At 51.8% G+C, this 15,226-nt stretch overlaps 6 protein-coding genes across 6 annotated transcripts; 2 read left to right on the top strand and 4 right to left on the bottom strand.

Annotated features, from left to right (window-relative positions):
• Positions 1 to 71: 71 nt before the first annotated feature.
• Positions 72 to 1,940, bottom strand: AYL99_11281 (hypothetical protein; the record flags this gene model as incomplete). Its single annotated transcript, XM_018842787.1, has 1 exon — positions 72 to 1,940. The coding sequence occupies one exon, from the start codon at positions 1,938 to 1,940 to the stop codon at positions 72 to 74; it is 1,869 nt and encodes a 622-aa protein (XP_018688200.1).
• Positions 1,941 to 2,652: 712 nt separating this feature from the next.
• AYL99_11280 (hypothetical protein) lies at positions 2,653 to 3,399 on the bottom strand (the record flags this gene model as incomplete). The annotated part of the gene is made up of 1 exon (XM_018842786.1): positions 2,653 to 3,399. One exon carries the CDS (start codon positions 3,397 to 3,399, stop codon positions 2,653 to 2,655), a length of 747 nt encoding a protein of 248 aa, XP_018688199.1.
• Positions 3,400 to 4,911: 1,512 nt separating this feature from the next.
• Positions 4,912 to 6,777, bottom strand: AYL99_11279 (hypothetical protein; the record flags this gene model as incomplete). Its single annotated transcript, XM_018842785.1, has 6 exons — positions 4,912 to 5,030; positions 5,082 to 5,154; positions 5,214 to 6,023; positions 6,074 to 6,265; positions 6,320 to 6,442; positions 6,490 to 6,777. The coding sequence occupies 6 exons, from the start codon at positions 6,775 to 6,777 to the stop codon at positions 4,912 to 4,914; spliced, it is 1,605 nt and encodes a 534-aa protein (XP_018688198.1).
• A 1,199-nt stretch (positions 6,778 to 7,976) lies between these two features.
• AYL99_11278 (hypothetical protein) lies at positions 7,977 to 9,737 on the top strand (the record flags this gene model as incomplete). Its single annotated transcript, XM_018842784.1, has 3 exons — positions 7,977 to 8,173; positions 8,227 to 9,034; positions 9,102 to 9,737. 3 exons carry the CDS (start codon positions 7,977 to 7,979, stop codon positions 9,735 to 9,737), a joined length of 1,641 nt encoding a protein of 546 aa, XP_018688197.1.
• A 617-nt stretch (positions 9,738 to 10,354) lies between these two features.
• On the top strand, positions 10,355 to 12,013 carry AYL99_11277 (Sua5/YciO/YrdC/YwlC family tRNA threonylcarbamoyl adenosine modification protein; the record flags this gene model as incomplete). The annotated part of the gene is made up of 1 exon (XM_018842783.1): positions 10,355 to 12,013. One exon carries the CDS (start codon positions 10,355 to 10,357, stop codon positions 12,011 to 12,013), a length of 1,659 nt encoding a protein of 552 aa, XP_018688196.1.
• Positions 12,014 to 12,892: 879 nt separating this feature from the next.
• On the bottom strand, positions 12,893 to 15,025 carry AYL99_11276 (hypothetical protein; the record flags this gene model as incomplete). The annotated part of the gene is made up of 1 exon (XM_018842782.1): positions 12,893 to 15,025. One exon carries the CDS (start codon positions 15,023 to 15,025, stop codon positions 12,893 to 12,895), a length of 2,133 nt encoding a protein of 710 aa, XP_018688195.1.
• Positions 15,026 to 15,226: the final 201 nt, after the last annotated feature.

The following is a 15,226-nucleotide window of genomic DNA, read 5'->3' as shown; positions in this document are numbered from 1 at the left end:
GTGTAGATAATATCTGAAAATAAAACACAAAAGGCTCATGATTATATATATACCCCTTCCCGTTCTTGGTCTCAGTAGTCAAAGTTCTCGTAGATAATGGTCGTCCCAGGCATCCACTCTTGCACAATCTTCCTCATCGCCGGCGCCGTGCATAGATACCAGTTGTCCACTTCTGATTGCCACGCTACCAAGTCCTCTTTTGCCACTCTCCTCCTCAGGACCTTCACACCGGTTTCAACTAGTTCGTGTAGCTTTGCCCTGGTCTTTTCATCTAGGAGTGACTCGTCGCCAGTGATGCAGATTGTCAGCGAGTCTTTCACGGCGGGATATTGGCCGAGGACATCAAGCGGCAACCCAACATCACGGATCCCCACGCTCCACATAACCTTCAGTTTATCCAGGTCCAGGCTTTGCATCTGGCCCAGCAAAGGGGTAATACCGATCCCAGCGGCAATGAAAGCATTCCTGGCGTGGGGTTCGAATGCGAATTCGCCGCCAAAGCCTCGAACACCGATTTCACACATGCCCTCGCGCTGCCACTCGAGCCATTTGGTGACGTGGCCGACTGCGCGGACGGTGACCTCGAACTCTTCTCCGTGCAGGCCAAGCGAGTTGGGGATGGATGAGACAGTGAATGTCCGAATGTAATCGTCATTCAGACTAGTCGGGTCGTCGTCCCGCATGTGCGAATATCCCATGTCCAGCTCCGCTGCTACGTCCATCGCCACGTATTGGCCTGGCGTCCAGGGGCCAAAGACGCCAGGGTCTGCGAGCGCAAAGCGGTACCTTGTGATAGTAGGAGTGATCTTTGTCTTCTTGATGAGTTTTGCCGTCGTAGGTGGCGCATCACCGGCCGCCTTTCCCAACGCGTCTGTTTTCTCGGAGGTTAGGTATCGCACACGCGGATTGTAGGGTGAGCGGCCTTGAGACGCATCGTCCATCAGCTTGCCTCGGAAGGGCAACCCGTGTTCAACAAAGACTGCTCCTGTCACCTTTAAGCTAACGGCAAGATTGCTTTTTGCGATAACTTTGCTTGCTGCCGCCCCGACGAGTGTCTCCGTGTCCCCGGTCACATATAGAACATCGCCGGTCTCGAAGTCTGGGATCACCAGGCCAGCATGAGGAGTGATTTCGAGATTGCCAAGTGTTTGGTAAAGATTGTTCCCACTGTATTCGGGCCACACGATGGTACTGCCTTCCTGTGAATCGGCAGGCTGCTGCACCCGAATGAAGCCTGGAGGGCCGCCACGGTGATTGCAGTCCATGTCCTCGTGTTTATGCGCCGAGGCGATGAAAAACAAGTCGGCATTGTGCAATAAATCAATCGCTTTTTGAGTGAGATGTGGTGACGAAGACATTAGTCTCGGCTTGGGTTCGGCGGCAGTGATGTGCTTCTTATTAAGGTATTTTGGACAGTTTCCCATGCTTTGATCGATTTTGACGACGAGCTGCACTTCACCCGATTTGCCTGTCTGGGCATCGTCCTCGGGCTCATTGCCATCCGTAACGGGCTCGTTCGCGGTGAGAGCACCAGCAATGACTTGTCCAGCCAGCTTGACCCTGCCCCTCTCTTCCAGATGAATACTGAGCCCGGACATCAACCTCCCTTTGCCCTCTTCTCGTATCACTTCCCCGTCGTCTTTGCCTTTATAGATTGCTTGGATAACGGGGTCGAAGCTCGCGTCGACGGTGGTACGCACGCCCATGACGCTCTGAGCCACCGGCTGTGCGATTGGTAGATGATCGGAACCCCAGACTGTGCACCAGGGTCTGTCTTGATCATCCAACGTCCCTATTGCCATCATGGGATACCGTTGAATCATGTTGGCTGCCCGAGGGGTCAGGAACAGTGAAGTTGGATTGTCATAGCCGCCGACGTGCGTGCGTTCATGGATTGCGACCTCGCCCTCGTGCCAGGAAGCAGCTTGTAAGAAAGCCATTTTCCTTTTCTTGTTGACTATAAAAGTTGTTGACCTAATTCTTGGTACAAGAGTAAAACGACAGGGAACGATGACCAACAAACAGGCCACAACCCTCTTTATACCATTCCGGGGCCAATTCCTCCCGTTAGTGTCAGGATAGAATTCTGAACAAATTGAAGCTATGCTCTCAAACCGGCTGAGAGCTTGACAAATATATGGCGATCCCCACTGCCATGACGAGACCGAGTTGTCTCATCGTGAATAGAATTGCACGGAATTAAAACGTTTACTAAAGCAACGACTGTCAGCATGCATTTCGACCTGGTGCCACTTCAGAGCCCAGGAGTCTTCATCAAGCAGCAAGGCAGGTTATGTGATCTCATTGGCTTAGGCATACGAGGCAAGTAAGCGTGAGGGTTGTTCGGGTCGTGGGAAGCAAATCAGGCTCGTCGACTCGGCGGGTCGGTGGGGACGATGATTGAAGATGGAGGCTGTTTGTGGCATCTCCGTGGACAGCTTCGAAGGTTGCCGAGGCGCCTTTGTAGCGGAGCAGCTTAGCTATGAAAGCAGCAAGCGATGAGCACAACCCTTTGCGGGCTTAGGCAGGTAATAAATTCTCAACTGGGAGAAGTGGGTGGGTGTTTAGTCAACAAGGCTAAACTCATCCACAAAATGACGATCTCAAAGCTTGAATTATTATACTGGGGTTACAAGATAAGCGCTTCCATCTTCACTCTTCCAGCCCTGAAACCCCCCTGGCACGCCAGACTGACTCCAGCTCCTCCAAGAAGAGCAATTCCTCCCCCGAATACAGCTTCTGAAATCGTTGTCTCAAGTCTTGTCGGATCAGTGCAATGTCCTCGGGCTTGTCGACAGCATACCCAAATATCAAGGTCGGCCACGATCCCAGGTAACACCTCGACCACTCCTCATTAGCTTGTGGACACTGCATAATCTCCAGTCCTCTGCGAACCTGCCATGTATCACCTGCAGGCGGAAGAGGAGATTCAGTCTCGTACACCTCATGTGATCTGGAGACCCAGTCCAGGAGAAGGGATGCTGCGAGAATGTGCAAGCTCGTCGAGTGTTGATGGAAGCTGCGAGCCCGTTCAGCCGGTGTTTTGGCCGACCACGAGTCTTCTTCCTTGATGCAGTGTCCCTCCCCTAGGATTGTCTTCTCCCAGTATGACATTCTGCGCCCGAGAGCCTCCAGTGAGTCGGGCTCAGGTTTCGCCGGGCTTTTGCATAGTTGGACAATCTCGATAATCAGTTTTTGAAGTGCCAAAGGGAAACCGATTACTGGACTGTTATCGGCTGGCGAGGCATCTGGGAACGTCAAGGACTGCAGCGTCTCTTCTGCCCGTGTACAGAACTCAAAATCAGGCTGGAAGTCCACTGCAAAGGGCCGATTGACGGTTTGCCGAAATACTTGATAAAGGATGCTTTCCCACATGATCCGATGAATCGGCCGTGGCATGGGGGGTCTTCGCGAATGCTTCCATCGGAGTTTCATGAGCTGGATTGCTCCCATCACATGATTCCCGATATCTTTGTTGGTCCCAATATCAAACACCTGTTCGCGGGAAACATTGATTTAGTCAACACCGTCACCTGCCGAGCTTCAGAGCAGCTTGGAACTGACCAGAGAGACTCACTCCGTGAATGTAAAGGAAGATTATAGCCACTAGAAGGGCGTCATTGAAATCATCCCGCCCCCAGTCGATCGTGCTGAGGGAGCGATTCACCTCGGAGACGGCACGGGTATAATACCTGATTCCGGCTTCATTCATTCGAGCACTCCCAGTCAGAAGATGCATCCGCGATGCACCACAAGCCATCGCAACGTTTCTCATGCCATCAAATTGCAAAACCATCTCCACCACCTCCGGGATAAACTGGGACTGGAATCCCGGGTGTGTATTTGAGAGGATGAGAAGCGGTAGAAATCCATCGAGAAAGTGCCGCAAACAGTCGACTTCAAGGTCGGATTTGAATAATGGCGAATTGAAGAGGTCTGAGTTGAAAGATATTTCACAACAGACGAAGAATGGCGATGCATCGGCGTCCGCGCTGTCTTTACTGCTGCTCGAGATGCCTCTTACGACGTTAACACTTTCCGGCGATTGAGCAGGCGACGGCAATGCAGGAGATTTGGAAGCTCGGCTATGTCGCCGGTCGAAAAGATCGTCTTCGGCAGGCCAAGTACACACTCGGTCGGATTTGACGCACTTTTCGCACCTGGGCCTTTCTTCGTTACATTTCTTCCGTCGCGCGCGACCCAAACTCCTGTTAGCTGCGGATGGCTCCACCGAATACAATTGTACTCACAGGTCAGGCATCCAGTCTTGGTCCGCAGAGTGGCAGTGGATGGACGTGCCATCCCACCATACATATGCTTGCGCAGCTTCTGTGCAAATCAACATCTCATGGTGGGCGGCTCGATATTTCCGAGTCATCCATTGAAATGCGACAAGATGAACACCACCTGGGAGAGGGTGAGTTTGATACTTTCCAAAAAGTTGAAGTCGACTTCTACGTTCCTTATCAATCGAGGTCAAAGAGGTCAGAATTCTAGGCTCTAAGCCATGTGGGCATTCACCCCGCATCAACGAGATTAGCCTATCGGTCGCAACCAACGGACCTGCAGCGGAATTCGTTGCGGAGCTGCGGAAATACATACCTCGACTTGCATACAAAACTTTGGATGGACGCTTTCACGTTCTTGGACTTTGCAGCTACACGACCATAAGATGGTATTCATTGTTCATTGGCGTTTCCTAGCTGAAACAGTGATCCGGTCTCTTATTTGTTTGATAAGCTGTTTCTTGTGTTCAAGATACCGAGTACTTTGTTGGAGCTTAGCACCTTGCTACGATAGGCACGGACGCTCGTTCTCAAGCCAGGATAAGGCTTCACCCTCCCCTACTCAGATCTTGGTCCTCATCTGCGCTGGCTGCGCTGACTCTTTGCTGGCCCTATCTCCACAGTATCAAGAGGACCCTAAGATCTTCGATATCGCCTCCACAGCAGACATTAGCTCTTCATCGTGCTCAGATCTTGCAATGACCTGAACGTGGCAAGGCGCCTTGTCGACGTCTTCTGGTAGATCTACAATCCGTCAGAATCTATCTTTCGCAAGATGCCTGAGTATCCACTCACAATCAGGAATTCTAGGGTCGGGAAGGTCCAGATTCTTGTCCGCTTTGAGATATGGAATAATGCAGGCAGGGTACTGCTCAGGATCATCAGCCTTCATCCTCACACTGGTATCCAATCCACGTCTTCACTTACCGCCAGGAGATTCCACATGACCGTATACGGTGGCATTCTGAAAGTGTCATGGGGTACAGCGGTCTTATGCGATCCTGGTGCCATAATAACATCCAATTTGTTCTCTACAAAGAGCTTCAACCAGTCTGCTCGGAATTTGAGACGTTGCTCATTCATGTCAAACAAATCACCCAGAGTCTTATCGGGACGACCCTCGGGAGGCGGTGTATACATGTCCTTGACCGAGGTGACCAATGGCTCCCCTGAGGCTTCAATGTGTTTGAATCCGGTGCACTCATTATCGATATCGAAAAACTTGAATGACAGCTCGTTGCCTTCTTTAAACGACGGAAATTTCTCGAGCATTATGATGTTGTGACCGGCTTGCTTCAGCTTTTCTGTTGCTGTCTTCAATGCTCGCAGAATTGGTGGTTGGACAGGCCAGGTAGGACACTCGAGGATGACACCAACCGTAAGAGTCTTTTTCTGTTCAACAGGATGCCATGGCATGGCGAGTGCCGTATAGTCAAAGTCCCAAGGCTTCGAGTTGATGACGGTTTCCAGAAATAGTCGCAAGTCCCGGGGGGTTGTGGCCAAAGGCCCTGCTGCTGGCATTATGCCTGTCCAGCCATCCAGCACCGGATTTGTCTGGCCACCAAAAGGAATGCGATCAACAGAAGGCTTGAATCCATATGTTCCGCAACAAAAGGCAGGTATTCGGATTGACCCTCCAATGTCCGTCCCGACACCCAGAAGTGAGCCTCGCATGCCAACAAGGGCACCTTCTCCACCGCTGCTACCCCCAGCAGTGAGTTTGAGCTTATGAGGATTCTGAAGCAGAGATAAGCCAGGCGTTCGCAATCTCAAGACCTGACTCTTACCAGCACGCGGCCAAAGACATTGTTTTCGGAATCGGCCGTCATCAATGTTTGCGGAAGATTAGTCTTGACATAAAGCACAGCGCCATTCTGAAGAAGAATGTCGACCAAAGGCGAGTTGAAGTCCGCTGCTGGTCGGTTGATGAACGAGACATAGCCGATTGTCGAATATGTGCCCTCCAGGTTGAAGGAATCCTGCACACGAACAAAATTGAGCAATAACACCTCTCAGGAGATCTCTGTCCATACCTTCAAACTTATCGGCATTCCGTGCAGCGGGCCCACGGGCTTACCTTCTTTCTCCATATACTCGTCGAGGTATTTGGCTCTTTCGAGCGCCATATCGAAGAAGATTTCTGTCAAACAGTTCGTCTTGGAACTCAGCGATGACCGCCTCGGGATACTGAGCTGTCACTAACCACTTGATGGGCTATAGCAGCTCTTTTGCAGAAGGCCTGGGTGACCTCAACAGCGGAAAGCTCTTTGGCAGCCATTTTGGCCGTCAGATCAACAGCGTCATATTTTTCCGTGATCTCGAGCTCCTTTGGAGTGAGAATGCCACATTCTGCGGGCACGTCTAGGACGCTGATATCGGCATCGGCACTGACGGATTCAAGAATATTTGGAGCCAGCCGCCATTCTTGCGGTACAGCTTTGGCGCCCTCGGCACGTTTCTTCGCGACCAGATCCTTCCATTCCTCGCCCATTTTGGGATCGGCCAGATGTTCAGAACGAAACTAACCAGAATGTCAAGAGCTCAATGCTTGCCGATGAAAGTCGTCCTGCTTATATACTCTCTGTTGTTGACCTGAAACAGATCACAAAGCGGGGAAGCCTGGACAGAGACGTGATATGTCCACTGGAATTTGGAAGGTTCGTCGGATCAGGTAAGGGAAACCTCGCTTCAGTATCATTTGTTTCCGTGCCCAGTCTATTGGTGCCTACTGATATCTCCTCTAGGTCTATCTTGGTCTGTTGAAACAGGGTCATTTCTTCCGCCGGTACATAGAAACGCTCAATCACACGGAATTCCGCGATGCTTGTTTCAGGCTAAGATGTTGGAGAAGAAAGGCCGATTCTCAACTATCGGCCCAACCCAGCACCAATCAAACATGATAGCGCCCGCAAAGGATTCGGACGAACACCGGCAATCGGCCACACGAAGAGAGGTGGCGATCTGCCGCTCTTGAACGGACAGGAGAGTTCTGATCAAGCCTTTGAGACTGGCATTCCAGCCATGAGAGATCGCAGGCAATTGTGTCTCCGCGAACGAAGTCACTACGTGCCAAGCCGAGGTGAGGTCTCTTCGACGACAATATCAACATTAATCGTCACAAGTTCTGATAAACAGCGAGTCGGCTCGAATCATATCGCGACCAGGTTGCCGCAAACGTCCAAGCTAAGGCGCACTTGTCTCTACAAACGCAGTGACCTGCATGATTTATCCCCAATGGTAAGCCGCTCTATCTCATCGCCAGCTGCGGCCTGCCTCGATACATGATCGTCGCACCCCTGCCTCACCGTTCACCATGTGGTACATCCGTGTGGTACAACCGAAAACATGCGGAGATCCCAGTATTCTTATCTTTCTACAGGGCCTTTTCATAGGCTTTACATAACAGCCCTTGTTAGAAACCAGCCATCTGGGTCTATTCCGAAGGCCATTCTGCTCTTATCGAGGAGATTGCGCGTCGAATCTTCTATCACTGGAATGTGCAAATGCAGAGACAGGAACCTTGTCATGCGGACATTTGCGATGGCGGGAGCAAGGACACATAAAGCAGTGTTACAGTCATGACGGTGATCCCACGAAGATCATCAGACTCAACCCCCTCTTCTACTTTCCTCACTTCTCTACCCTTTCTCTCCTTCCTTTCATTTTTGGAACCCTACAACCTGGACCGAGATGGCGCATTATGACTTGCCATATGACACAGTCCCAGGGACAGTCCACCTCGTGGACATCGAGCATAGCATGCATACCCGACATGCTGGATCCGGGGACAAGGACATTGTTCTCGTCCCCACTCCATCCAACGATCCAGATGATCCCTTGAATTGGTCGTCTAAGCGAAAGCTCATGTTGACCATCACAATTAATGTGTACGCCTCATACCGACTTCGCTATTACACGCCGCAACACTAACTGCTACCAGTTACACCTTGGTGGTTGGAATTGCCAACTCCGTGGTCTATTCGGTGCTTGTTCCGCTTTCCGAAGCTTCTGGAGTCTCCATCTCCACTCTAAACCAAGGCACTGGCTATCTGTTTCTTCTTGCTGGCTGGGGTTTGCTTTTCTGGCAGCCTTTCGCCATGCGATATGGCAAGCGACTGACCTACCTTCTCTCCATCTGTGGAACAATCGGTTGCACAATGTGGGGTCCATATGCTCGCGGCAACGGAGTATGGATCGCGAAGAATGTTCTCGGTGGTTTTTTTGCGGCGCCTATTGAGGCGCTTCCCGAGACCTCTGTGACAGATGTGTACTTTCATCACCAGCGAGGAACGTACATGGGTATATACGCGTTCTTCCTCGCCGGGAGCAACTATTTTGCGCCCGTGATCTGTGGCTTCATCGCCGATGACCAAGGTTGGAAATGGGTTTTCTACTGGCCAACGATCTTCCTAGGCGTGGCTCTGATCTTTTGCTTCTTCTTCATGGAAGAGACGAACTACATACGATCAACAGTCGGTATCGTCGAGACTTCGAGCGGCAGCCAAACGTCCGTTTCTTCTGCGAAGGACGAGAAAGCGGCGGAAAAGACGCCAGACGTTGTCAACGAGCCCGAAATCACTGTCGAGAGCGGCACTGTTGTCTGTGGCAGCAACAAAACCTACTTGCAAAGAATATCACTTTGGCAGCCTTCTCCCGGGGAAGCAATGTGGAAAAGAGCCTACAGATCCTTGGAGTACCTGGGCTGGCCCGTCATATTCTATGCTGGGTTTAGCTATGGCAGCTATCTTGTGAGTTTTATGCAAATAATGTCTTGTGAAAATGGTTCGGTGTCTGACTGACAACGTATTCCAACAGATCTGGTTCAACGTTCTGAATGCCACTGCAAGCATCATTCTGGGTGGCCCGCCGTACAACTTCAAAGCCTCCATGGTTGGACTTTCCTATGTCAGCACATGCATCGGCGTCGTTGTCGGATGCTTCTTTACTGGCCGGTTCAGCGACTGGCTCACTATCAGACTGGCGCGTCGCAACAACGGCATCATGGAACCTGAACAACGCCTCTGGCCCTTTGCAGCTTGCATCCTTATTGTCCCCGCAAGTCTTGTGCTTTGGGGCGTTGGTGCGGCCCACCACGTCCATTGGTTTGGGTTGATCTTCGCCATGGGCACTCTTGCCGCTGCAACCTGCTTCGGGATCACTCTCAGCGTCAACTACCTTATTGATACATATCATGAAATCAGCGCAGATGCAATGACGACTGTGATCTTGGTTCGTAACACCATGTCCTTTGCCATTGGTTACGGAATCACCCCGTGGCTCGACAATCTCGGTCTGCAAAATTGCTTTATCTCAGCTGCGTTCATCGGCATGGCGGCTTCATCAGTATTCCTGTTCATGATATTCTATGGGAAGAACTTCCGGGAGCGAAGCCGCGTCAAATACTGGAACTTGGTTGCGGAACTGATGGCAAAGAGCAATGCGAACACCTAGGAGGTCAATGGGTGAATACAAGAAGGCTCGCAGGAGACACCATTCGTGCTCTATCGGGGTGTCTCATCCCACTCGTTGAGAATGGTGAGAGTAGAAGGCAGATAGATACATAGACAAGAAATTATAGATAACTATCCTGTACTATATTGTAGCAGAGGAATGATAAGAGACGAGGGACGAGGCTGCGTTCAAGCGCAAGGCTGTGCACGTGATACCGAAACTCTCGTCTAGTTTTCATTCCGACTTTTTGCCTGCCAACATTTTTTCTTTCTCTCCCCTCAACATCATTCGCATTCTTGCCCCTCTTAATAGGACACCCTCTGTGTTGGCATATTCTCGGCTGCCTTATCACAGCATGACTCGGGAGATCTAATTTTCGAGGCTGTTCATCGGGTCTTTGTTAAAACACCCTTTGAGCCCGCGTGTCTATTGGTTCAATATGCTGAGCCTTGTTGATTTTCCGCTTGTCCTACAGATACGCTCCCGTCGGCGTCAGAACATCTCATATTGGTGGCGGCCTAGCTGATACTTTGATGAGGCCCTTTCTGCGAACGCATCTCTACTCCAAACTTCCATTGACGCATTTATCAATCACCAGAACGGCATCGAGCGCCGCCATGAGGAGCATTATCAGCAGCCGCTCTCACCTGGCCTCCATGCCCTACACACATTGTCGCACACGTATAATTGACCTCCGCGACCTTGACATCCCTGAGCACGCATCTGATGAGGAATACCGCGCCATCTACCTTAAATATGTCCACCGGCCAAGTCACAGCAGAATCGAAAATGCGACCTTACTCCGGGATGCCGTTGAATCCATTAAACACGGTATTGCGCCCCCAGTTGCCTTTCCCACGGAAACGGTATACGGGCTCGGCGCAGACGCGACCAATGAACCGGCTGTTTCAGGAATTTTCGCTGCCAAAGGTCGCCCAAGCGACAACCCTTTGATTGTACATGTGTCCAGCATCAAGCATTTGGAGCAGCTTACCGGGGAACCGTTGCCGGCAATCTACGTCCCTGCAGCAGAGAGATTTTGGCCTGGTCCTCTCACGATTCTCCTCCCTGTGCCATCATCGGGGATCTTTGCAAGAAACGTGCATCCCTTCCAGTCGACCATCGGATTTCGCATTCCCTCGTCAAAGTACGCTCGCTTCTTCATCGCGGCCACCGGCAGACCTATCGCCGGCCCAAGTGCGAATTCTTCCGGAAAGCCAAGCCCCACCACGGCACGACATGTTTTGGACGACTTGAACGGCAAGGTCAACTTCATCTTAGATGGAGGAGATTGTGAGGTGGGAGTGGAAAGCACAGTTGTGGATGGGTTACATGATCCGCCGTTGATCCTGAGACCGGGAGGTGTGGGCTTGGAGGAGCTGAGGAGCCTTGGAGGAGAAAAATGGGCGAGAACGGCGATCGGATACAAGAGGCATTCAGGAGGGCCAACGGACGGCCCGGGGAAGGATGGCTCAAGCGCAACCACGACTCTGTCGACGCCATCTTCCATTGACGAGTCTGCTATTGGGGTCTCGACGTCTTCGGGAAACGCGAGTGTGGCTCATTTTGACGGCAACGTTACTTACGAAGACGACGTCAACGGAGCACCTCGAGCCCCGGGTATGAAGTATAGGCACTATTCCCCACAGGGACGATTAGTCCTGTTCTCCGAGGATGCTGTGTTGAAGGGTCGCGTCCTAGACAAGTTGAATGAGCTGGTTGGAAATTGCCATCAGCGTTCCGGTATGGGTGGACAGGAGAAGCCTCATGAAGTCAAGGGTGGCATCATTTCCTGCTACTGGCCATCCTTTGCCGGATTGCCTGTGGAGGGGATCCGATCAACCATCTCTGCCCCAAACACCAATGGCAACACGGCCTCTGAACCATTCGTCCCAGACGCAGTCTCCAACTCTGCCTATGTGCCGATCACCTCCATGGCGACAACCACTGTCAAAAACAACAATGTCACATTGTATAACGTTCAACTCGGGCCGGACATTTCCACCCTGGCGCACTCCCTCTTCGGCGTCTTGAGACTATTTGACGAGCTGGGCTGCACATTCATCTTTGCCGAGACCGTGCGGCGCACCACGGCCTCCTCCTTCTCCTCCTCCTCGCCACCTTCGACCGCTCCTTCGGAACCGCGCAGCCAGCCCTCCGCCTTGACGAACGGTGCTGAGACGACCGGGAAACGAGATCCGAGCCACACGCGCCGGGACCTCGAAGACGCGGTGGTTGATCGGATCGAGAAGGCTGCGGCTGAAAGAGTGGATTGAAATTTCCCCTCCTACAATGCAAGCTATCTTTTCCCCACCCGTTTCTGCATTAGTGGCGCCCTCTCCCACTTCCACAGCGGCAAATTGCAAGTCCTATTTCCAGATTGTGGTACCAGGATTAGATGTTAACTGTATCAGACAGAGGCTTCGCCCTGGCATAGAATCAAGAGCAATACTTTATAGACGGCCTCAAAGCCACCACAGCTCCGTCAAGTATCAAGGCGAGAGGTGAGTGAAGATGTCTATAGCCAGGAAGTCAAGAACGAGGGCGCGTTGGTACGAGAGCAAAGCCCTGAGGCCATTCAAACGTATCATGACTGAGAGTCTAGCACGAGCAAAATGAAGAGAAGATCAAAACTATCTACCACGGCATAAAAAAGGAACATAAATAATTATCCCTTCCTCCGATCCTAACCAATGAGATATGAAGCTCATAGGCCTGTAGAAAAACTAGAAGGAAGCAAGTCAGATGTCGGATTCTTGGGAGACTTTTGTATGGCAAGATACCTCGTACTTTGCGTCCTTGGGAGTCTCGGACGTGGTGATGCGTTGACCCGGACTGTCAACTAGCACTGTGCATTCATCTAAACGAGTCACGTAGGTCACATGGGTCAATACCACAAATCGAGGACGAGTCTGAATCTATTGTGGGGGGAATAAAAAATCAAGTTGGAGCACAATCCGAAATATTTGGCCAGTCTACTCAACCATAACCAGTTCGAGAGGCGAGGGAAAGTCATCATTTCCCCTATACGCACTCGATGCTCCGGCCAGTTGCCTGGTCTGCTTTCGTCGTCATCATCCGCGTCCACGTCTGTAGCAGCCTGATCTGCTATATACCACGACAGATTCACCTCTGGCTTGGCGGGATCGCCAATTTCAAAGCTCAATCAGGCTTTCCTCCACAGCGACTGGCTGCTGCTGCGCAGGATGTGCGGCAGATTGGTTGTACGCAACCGGCATATGTTGCGGTGCAGAAGGGAATTGGTCCTGCGTATAGGTGGGGTAGGTTGTTCCATACGAGCCACCTGTGGACATCGGTGGTGGTTGTTGCTGCGGAGGTTGCTGATACTGTGGAGCAAATTGCTGCTGTTGTGGGTATCCTTGTGATGGAGCCTGTGTTTGCTCTGGAGGGGGTGGTTGTCGCTGTTGATAAGACTGTTGTGAGGCTTGCTGAGGTGGGTGTTGGTGATACTGATGTTGAGGCTGGGGAGTGGGAGCCTCAGGCGGCATCTGTGGCATCTGGGCGTAGGGCGTCGGAGTCTGCTGGGGATCTGGGGGAGGCATTTGAGGATACATGGATGGTGCTTGAGAGGACTGAGATGGGTAGGGTTGCTGCGGAGTGGGTTGATGTTGGTACATCTGCGGCGAAGGTGGCTGGTTAAACTGTCCAGGTTGGGGCATAGGTTGATGCTGTTGTGGTGGCAGCTGAGCCGCATACTGATATGGCGAGCCAGGAGTCTCTTGCTTCTGGCTCGAATACGAATAGGAACGCTGAGGCTGAGGGATGGGTGTGGGTTGGGCGGGGGGAGCATAAGTCTCGACTGGTGCATTGTTGAAGTAGTAATTCTCCGCGCCACCAGCACCAGAATTCATCGCTGGCGGGGGTCCCGACGATATTGAGGGATACATGCCCTGAGGCGCCGCAGGGGAGGGCATTCCGTAAGCCGCGTATCCCGGATTTCTCTGGTTATAAGTGTTGTTCAACCGTTCTTCAAGCATTCGATCGTAGTACCGCACGACGGTTGATAGTTTTGCATGTAGATCGAGCAACGCATCGTTTTTGGACATTGTCTCGCCCAGAGTACGCGCCAACTTCGGTCGAAGCTTTCCAATGCTCTCGTAGAGCTCCTGGATCTGAGGCTCGCGTAAGATTGTGCCTGGCGGCTGGTGCTGCAAACGATCGACCAAAGTGGCAAACAGGTTGATATTCTCAGCCTCCATTACGGATAACTCATAATCGTTCTTTGGCATGACAAAGGGCTGAGCAGAGGTTGCTCCGTCGGTGGTGGTTTTCTTGAGAGAAGCAGCATGCTTCTTGGCTTGTTCCTCGGCTTCTTTCAAGGACAGCGCGATGGCAGCTTTCAAATCCGGGTCGTCTTCTTCTTCGTTCGGCACAGCATTTGTCTTTGTCGGCTCTTGCTTTGGCTGCGATTGCGGAACGTAGCCTGAGCTCGAAACTCCCTTGGCCTCTTCTAGACTCATCTCTAATGCTCTTTTCAGGTCCTCGTCAAAACTGCTGTTGTTTTCTACTCGCGCGCTTCGGGGTTGCATCGAGCTCGGTTTGGGTGCAAAGGAGACACGGCGATCGGTGCCACCACCGGACTTTTTGGTCAATTTGTCGTAACAGCCGTCGTCGACCCGCACAGGCTGTATGATGCCCAGATGCGGGAGCGGGATTGACTTGGATGAGCACTGTTGGTCAAAGACGTTGCCACAATTCCTGCAATGATGCTTTCTATTTGTCAAGGTGAATGAGGTTCTGCACCGCATGCAGACATCGCTGTCTGTCCACTCGGGAGGGGCACTGCTGTCGAGCATGCTGCTGGAGATCTCGATTTTGGGAGGAAATTTGAAACCCTCCGTCTGCAGGCTCTGGTAGACCTGGTTGATATATGACAAATCGTATCTTCCCTGAGTGGCACTAGCCCAGCTCTGGATCAGCTCCAAGATCTTTTGTTTGACCTCTTCGTTGACTGCGGCGGCTCCGTAAGCTTTGAGGAGCGAGACCAGATTGTCCATGAATTCACGGGAAGCAATCTCTGTGAGGAAATGGGAGCCACCATTCTTGACGCACGTGTCTGTGAGCTTCAGGGCCGATAATTGAACGTTGGGATTCTTGTTGCCTATCCGCCTCTTCAACGATCGCATGGCCTCTTTAGGCTGGACTGTCTTTGATCGGATGAGGTCCGTTATTTCGAGTGAGGTTGCAATATCCTCCAAACTAGAGGAGGTGGCTTTTTCGATCTGCTCGTCGAGCACAGACGTGCCTGACGAGAACCACCCAGCCATGATGCGGGATGGACAAACACAAGCCAGCGATGTCGGGTGTGGGATGGATGGGGAGGACTTGTCGACTGGCAAATGACACTGCTACAGAACCTAACGAACTCCTGCTCGGCAGAAAAATGAAGAAGGCCGCCTGTATATCATTCGATGCTGCAAATTCGAGTTGGAAGTAAGTAGTCTCTGTAGCTGGGATGAACTGATGGT

Source organism: Fonsecaea erecta (genome assembly GCF_001651985.1).
Source record: "Fonsecaea erecta strain CBS 125763 chromosome Unknown Scaff13, whole genome shotgun sequence".
Classification (NCBI taxonomy): Eukaryota; Fungi; Ascomycota; class Eurotiomycetes; order Chaetothyriales; family Herpotrichiellaceae; genus Fonsecaea; species Fonsecaea erecta.
The sequence above is the reverse complement of the archived record's forward strand: the minus strand, read 5'-3'. Positions and strand labels throughout refer to the sequence as shown.